Source organism: Sinocyclocheilus anshuiensis, unplaced genomic scaffold (genome assembly GCF_001515605.1).
Source record: "Sinocyclocheilus anshuiensis isolate Anshui unplaced genomic scaffold, SAMN03320099.WGS_v1.1 scaffold782, whole genome shotgun sequence".
NCBI lineage: Eukaryota > Metazoa > Chordata > Actinopteri > Cypriniformes > Cyprinidae > Sinocyclocheilus > Sinocyclocheilus anshuiensis.
Window position 1 is genome coordinate 322,282 of NW_015546111.1, and position 7,780 is coordinate 330,061.

The 7,780-nt window shown below is 38.8% G+C and overlaps 1 protein-coding gene across 1 annotated transcript in view; it reads left to right on the forward strand.

The window, feature by feature from the left end:
• LOC107700665 (serine/threonine-protein kinase 40-like) overlaps positions 1 to 5,914 on the forward strand; it is a 22,480-nt gene extending 16,566 nt beyond the window's left edge. Inside the window, exons 8-11 of the mRNA XM_016502402.1 lie at positions 1,013 to 1,157; positions 1,591 to 1,710; positions 1,971 to 2,055; positions 2,531 to 5,914. Coding sequence (XP_016357888.1) covers positions 1,013 to 1,157; positions 1,591 to 1,710; positions 1,971 to 2,055; positions 2,531 to 2,749 — 569 coding nt within the window. The 3' untranslated portion in view covers positions 2,750 to 5,914. The remainder of the gene's footprint in view (positions 1 to 1,012; positions 1,158 to 1,590; positions 1,711 to 1,970; positions 2,056 to 2,530) is intronic.
• The last annotated feature ends 1,866 nt before the right edge of the window (positions 5,915 to 7,780 follow it).

Here is a 7,780-nt window from a genome sequence, read left to right on the forward strand (position 1 = left end):
GCATGCATGTTAAATAGAGGTGCAGTCGAGCTCTTGTTTGCGGTCTCCATTCACAGTAAAATGACAGAAAGAAACCGGGAGTAAATCAGCCGAATATGACAGCAGAACAAAGGGAGAGCTGCTTCAGTGAGTCATCACAATGAGTCATGCAGAGAGGAACTACTCTTACTGCTCTCTCTCTCTCTCTCTCTCTCTCTCTCTCTCTCCCTCCCCCCCTCCCTCTCTCGCTCTTCCTCTCACTATTTTTCCATCACTCACTCTCTCTCGTCTCCCTCTCTTTCGCTTTCTCATGTGAAGGGTCGAAATAGATGCAGAGAAAATGTGTATCTTACAGAAAAATATACCATACGAATCACACTGTTTACCAAACAGAAACCTACCCAATTAACCCCTCTTTTAAAAGCTCCTATGACTAATTTTTACTCTTCTGGCACATTGTGTTCTGGCCATTTTTGGTGGTAAACAAAGCAGTATAGTGAGTGTGAACAGGTTTGGGGGACTTTAAAAGATTTTGACACTATTGGTAGCATATGTTTTATATGTACACTTTCATTCATTAGTTTGGGGTTAGTAAAATTTGATTAAAAGTGACAGAAAAGACATTTACATTGGCTGCTAAAATTAAGTTTTGGCATGCTTTTTAATTGTGCGTAAACGCATCTTTTGACATTTGTTGTTCCTCTTTTGTGTGTATAAGCCCCAAAGGTTAATCCAAAACGTATTACATGCAAGTGCATGAACGCAAATGCTTCTTGAAACATGCTTCGGTTTTCTCTTTTAGGTCTTGCCAGAGCAACAGTTTAGTAAAGTCAATAGCAACTGTATACTTGTTTATAGCTAACTACCGGAAAAACGCATCCTGTTTTAATAGCAAAGACGCTTAAATGTAAATCAATCTGGATTCATATCTACGTAGGTTTTGTGACTCACCCAAGAGAAAGTTCCAGTCTGATTGAATAAGCAAACTGTTGTTGAGTTGCTAGTTAAAATTGCACTTTGTGTTTCCATGTAGGTCGACCATACCGTGGTAAACCCAGTGATATGTGGGCGCTTGGTGTGGTGCTGTTCACCATGCTCTATGGCCAGTTCCCATTCTACGACAGTATACCTCAAGAGCTCTTCCGCAAGATCAAGGCAGCAGAGTACTCCATCCCTGAGTGAGTGTCTCTATTATCTCTCTGTGCTTTGATATGAATCAAATGTTGAAAAATATTAATTGGCAAATACTGTGATGGCCCTTGTTTAAACGGATAGTTCACCCAAAAATGAAAAACACTCATGTTGTTTATGACATGACATTGGATGTCAAGATGAATTGTGACTATAATGTTGGTCTGTTCCTCACATAAAACTGTCGTATGAAACACTCTTGTGGTGCTTTTGTGCCTTTTCTGAATCCTAAAAATTACTGGTACATTATTAACAAATCTTTTGTGTTCCATGGAAGAAAGTATGTCATACGGGTTTGGAACAACTAAAATTTTATCTTTTTTATTTTGTTTGGGGAGCTATTCCTTTAAATGAAGACTCTAAAATATTTTTTGCAGATAGAAATGCTTATGTGTCTTTGCGCCTGTTTTATTTGTGCAGGGATGGGCGGGTATCAGAAAGTACAGTATGTTTGATCAGGAAGCTTCTGGTGCTTGACCCCCAGCAGAGGCTCACTGCCACTGAGGTGCTCGAGTCTCTGAGCGCCATCATCGCATCCTGGTGCGTCTCATCTCTTATCTGAACTGAGATCAGCTTTATAGTTCCATTTTTAGCCAAGACGTCTTGTCAGTTCACAAAACATCTTAGGAATTCATGTGATAGGGTGATGTCATTTTGGGTCAGCAATGTTGTCTCGCCACATTTTTGCAATTTTGCAAAAGGTCTCTTGTCTGTAGATCTGAAAATTCCCATTTGTCATTGACTGATTTTTTTATTATTATTTATTTATTATTTTTATTTATTTTTATTTTTTTGAACAGGCAATCTGTGTCCTCGCTGAGTGGCCCTCTACAAGTGGTGCCGGACATAGATGATCAGCTTAACCACCCCGAACATCTTCAGGAGGTCAGTACCACTTCTAGGTGTTACAATAATATGAAAGTTTGAACGTGAAGGGCCTTTTTTATGAAACGTAAGCAGAATGAATATGTAAATCATTCTTTAAACTAGTGGTTTTAGTTTTACTTGGTGTGTGTGTATATACAGTATATGCAGTTCTTTTAATATGTTATATAGGGGGCATTTGAATGTTGTGTCGGACAGTGGAGACCTCAGAGTCAAAAAAACAAAAAAAGGTTTGAAAGCCAATGCTTAAACACTATTGTTGTGTAAAATGTTGCATTAAAATCATTGGGGCCAATTATGTATGACCTGACTTATTAACTTGTTAATGTTACTTGTATCTTATAAATATGAGCCAAAATATGTAATTCCTTTAGTGGCATTGAATCATGGACAATAATAGAAACTTCCTCTTCAAACTGCATTAACATGATGAGGTACTTTCTGGCACTGAAACAGTCTCTCATTGTCCCCTCAGGCGAAAGTGACAGAGGAGTCGTCTCAATATGAATTTGAGAACTACATGAGGCAACAGCTCTTGTTGGCGGAAGAGAAGAACACTATCCACGAGACCAAGAACTTCCTCAGCAAGAGGCATTTTGGTAACGTGCCTCCGGTGAGGCGCCTTGGCCACGATGCTCAGCCCATCAGTCCTCTGGATGCCGCAATACTGGCCCAGCGCTTCCTCCGGAAGTAGCACCGCCATTCTGCCCAGAGGTGGGGGTCACTGGGAGTGGAGCGAGCCATGGAACTGGGCGCACACTTTTATGTACGTTTGTGTGTGTGTGTGTGTGTGTGTGTGTGTGTGTGTGTGAGCATGCAGCGTGAGTCTGGCAGTCACAAACATGGGCCAAGGAACAGCTCAGCGCTCTGTTGCTCCATTCATCGGCCTAGGACACAAACTCTACCTATGGGCGTCAGACAGGTCTAATGAGACTCTGACAACCAACATCATCTCCACCATGCCAATCCTTGTCCAAATCTGACACACAAACACACACTCACACAGACACACACATTTTCTGCAATACCCCAACAGAATCATGTAGCAGATCACACACAACCACCCTTTTCCCATCCGCCTCTCCCCCAGCACTTTTTACAGGAACGCCTCGGATCACATGATCAACCCTTTTGTTCTGTTCCCCTCAACCAGTTCGTCTGTTCCGCTCCCATCTGTATCTATGACTGCAAATCTACCTCTTACCATTTTTTCTATCTCTCTATTTCCTCCTTTCTTAGTCAGTTTTTAACAACGCTCTCCGTTCTTATGAAAGCAGGACTAATTTTGTTGAGGGGAGACGCAAAGGCTCGAGCATTAGCATTGTGGTTGTGTAACTATTCTGTGTCAAAACCAGTGATTGGTTTTTCCTCACAATCTAAATAAGCTTCCCCCCCTCCTCTCCTACTAAAATTGTAGCATTTTAAGTAAGATTATTCTCTTTTTTTTTTTTCTATTGAAGATGTTAAGTATCACAAGTTAGAAAGCTAAAAACCTCATATTACTGAAATCATAGCGCATGTTTCTCCTTCCTCTATTTGCATGGGTTTCTGTTGGCAGCTAGCATCTGTGTCTGGATGCATACAACCAAAAGCATAACTTGGCATCCAAATCGGTCGATATGGTACGTTATTTTCCCCTCTTGCTATCGGCCAATCAGTAGGCAGCAGAAAGTGCAAGACCACCATTTCCTGTGTATTCGACCAAATGCAAATGTACATTTAATCATGTGATATGCCACTACAGCAGACTCTCGAGAGCTGAGCTAGGTGGTACTTGATTTTGGTGTGTGTCATGCAGGAACTCATCGCAGGGCTGTGCTTGTAAAAAGACGAGATACGGGACAGCTGGTGATGGGATGAAACTGTCAGGAAGCGGGGTGGCTGATCCGGCAGTCATGCGGAAGTCTAAGCCAAGATAAGCCCTGTAAGCACAGCCCTTAAGCTCTCCTTTCCTTTTGTGTCCCCCCGTCTAGAGCGCTCACCCTCTGATAGCATGCCAAGTCATCAAAGTGCATCTTCTGCCATGTTCTGTATCTCCGGTGCTTTTGTTACCCACACAGATTTCAGCTGCAGCTCAGGGATTGAAGATTGGCCGCTAGGGAACATTTTTGGCCACAGTGATAAAAAGAAACCAATTGCATAGGGGATTGGTTCTTTTTTTTTTTTTTTTTTATTCTCTTACCTACCGCTCATTTCCATCTATGATTATTAAATGCTTCATGATCATCAGGAAGGAAATGCCATGAAACTCACTCCTGTCAATCTGTTTCTTGTGTGAGAATATTGCAAGGAAACATTCTTAATGTCATTTGACTTTTTTCAGTCCTGTTTTAAGCTACCCCATGTGTATAAAGCATAACTGTGGGATATCTTGCCTTAGATTATCAACAGATTCTCAACTCAACCGTGAACAGTGAATATGTACTTTTGATGCTAGAATATATCTTAGTATAATAGGCTGTTGGCTTGCATCGACCTGTGGACCTGTGGCTTAGTTTGCAATGCCTTTATGTCTGGCTCCACTCATGTCATTAGATGAAAAGGTCATTCAGTACTGTAGATCTCTGAGCTCATGACTAGCAGCTTGGCTTGTCCTTTTAATCTCCACTTTAATTTCTTCTTTTGAAGACGTACAGCCTGTTAGTATATCTTTACCTTTCGGTTTTCATTTTAATTTATTTGCTGTTTCTAATTCATCTGCCATGGTAAATGTAGAGATCATGTATCACTCAAAAGCATTGCTGTGATCTCTCACGTTTTTTCTTCTATCTTCAGTGAAGGTTTTGTTTTATTGGCTCTTTTTCCCTCTTCTTTTTTTTTAAATTCTTGAATAATTATTGCAACAATCCTGTCGGTATATTAAGCTACACTAATTAGGAGACTGAGTTTGCATAGCTCTATTTTAAGTCAACTAAATTATCGTGCACATTAGCATGACATGTAGAATCGATGTAGAGTTTATCTTGCTAGATAAGGATGATACCGCACACTCTGGCCAGTGTGAAAGACGGTAATGGTGAGTAGGCATCAATAGTGCAAAACCCAGTCCAGGGTATTATTACTTTGAAGAATTGCACCAATGTTTCCACACAAGCCACCATTGAAAGCATTAGGTTTTTCCCAACTCAATGTGAATATATTTGGTTGTAAAGCAGTATTGTAGTGGATAATATGCGTGACTTGATGGAGAGGGGCTTTTTGTGAGCAAATCAAAGTCCTTTCCTTGTATTCAAAAAGGAGTGCCTCAAGGCTATATCCTAGGTCCACGTAGAGTTCTCACCAAAGCCATTATATCATAGCAAATTTGTACAGTTGCAATATGGCTGCTATTGATGTGGTTGTGTAGTCTGTACCCAAAACCTAGATAAAAGAAATTAGTATTTTTTTCTGTTTAATATGCCCCCTACGCTAGTGACTGCAACCCCCCCTTGCATAGACAGTTTCGTGATGTCCATATTCTGTCTGCAGCATGAAAAGTGTACTTTTTTGAGCTCTGTATACCATTTCAAAGCAATTAGTGCATGATTCTAATTAGCAAGACGTGCCACAAGATGCAGCAGAAATTGGAGTGGATGCGGGTGTTTTGCAAATGATGAATACTCCAAAAAAACACAAAGACAGTGCAAGGGAAGATACTGAAAGTTAAGTTTGAGTTAGATTTTCTTTTCTTTTTAGGCCACTTTGTGCAGATGTTTCATAAATTGGGAGATTTCTCTTTAGAATTGTTACTTTTTTGCATCTTTTACTAAAACTGGAAAATCTAAATCTGGTGTATAACAAAACATGATGAAACTGGTCAAAAGCCTGAACATTTGATGCTGTAAGCTGCTCAGTTAGAATGGTGTCAAAGAAAAAAAAAGGTAATTGTACAGAGATGAAAAACAAATTTGTATAAAAGACATATTTTTGTACTTCATCAAAACTCTACCTGCATGTCAGCAATAAACTTTGATATGGAAAATCTTTGTGTATCTTGTGTGTTTGAAGTGTATAAGATTTTAATTCGTTTGTATTTAAAAGCACTTTTTTAAACAATGCATCTATTTGATGATATCAGTATTAGACTTTGTTTCATTCAAATAATCCCTTTTTGAAAATCAGTTTTAATTCTCAATAGTCCTTTATTTTAGACGAAGTTTTCAGTATGTTTTTGAGTCTTCGAGCAATTTTAGGTTTGCGTTTTAGGTCTGCATTTTAGGTGCAGTTCTTCCCTCTTGTGGTAGACATATGGAATGACATGCAAAAAATGTTGCAGATGCTCAGCCAAATTTGATCTCTCATCTCAGTATAAATTCAGTGGATTTATTTGGATGATGTGATAATGAGTGCAGTTCCAAAGTGTTTTGTAATATCATCCTGACTAACCCTTAAGCTATAAACTTTTTCTCTTAAGCTTAAGACTCATTTATTAATTTGTATGCTCGTTTCATCAGTTACTCCTCAAGTATCAACAATTCCCCTTTTACAGAAGACTTTTACTCCAGCACTTAGTTTGTGCTCATTAATCATCTGAATCTCTGTGTAGATGTTTGAGCTCAGAGGTTGCTTGTCATTATTCACCTTTCTCTCCTGAATTTAAGATGTCTTCAAGTTTGCCAGAATAAGCTTCAGTGTGAACCAAACTTTATTAATCAAGGCCTGGACACGTAGGACTAGTTTGAAGCAAATATTGTAAGTCCAACACATTCAAATACATCTCCCGAGAGTTGGAAAACCAACTTTAGCCTAATAGTTTACAAGCCACTTATCAGTTGAAAGCATATTTTGACCGGAATCACTCCTTTAACATATTCAACCCATAAGTCCTCTATCGTTGAGCAATTTTGACCAGCCAAAACATTCACATGATGCACACAAGGCATCCATATGGGCTGTTGAACAAAGCTGTGCTCACAAAGCAAATTCCTCAGCTGTTTGTTTTCATTTCACTGTGCCTGTCCCTAGTGTGCTCAAAACAACACATGGGAGTTACATGCGAGATCTCCAGAGCACATTTTGGACATCCTTTATTGATGATCTGATTTCCTGTTAAAACATCCTCAAAATGCAATATGTGTTGGTCCTGTTCTTTTATAAGACTCTTGTAACTGTTGTAACAGTCTGCCTGGGATTAATGTAGCCCCTGGGGTTCTAGTTTTATGACTCAAAATCATCATTAAATGTGTGAACCGCTACGCCTCACAGCAATGGCCACATTAAAGACAGAAAACAGTGCAGGCTAACTCAAGACACGGGTTAAATTGGAGACATTTGTTGTGAATGCTTTGGTGTGGGTTGTGAAGCTGTTGTGTACTACAGACATTAAAGTTTCCAGTCTTATGATAACCATTCTAGTCTTATGAAGCTCAATTGGTAGTGGTTCACATTTTATTTTATTTGGTTACGTTTTGGTTTCATGTTTTAATTTATTTTAATATAATCATATATTTAAATTTATATTAAATTGATATTTGTTTATTTTTTAATTATATATATATATATATATATATATATATATGTGTGTGTGTGTGTGTGTGTGTGTGTGTGCAGATTTTTAAAGCATATTTCAAAATGAATTGTATTCTGAAGCACAATATAAAAACTTAAATGAGATATTTGAAAAAGAACTGATCAAAATGAGAGAACACTTACAGATACATACACGTTGGTGTTATTCTGGCACCTGGTGCTAATTTCCTTAATTATATGACAAACCCTATTTAACTAAAGGCTGGTTGTCCATGTA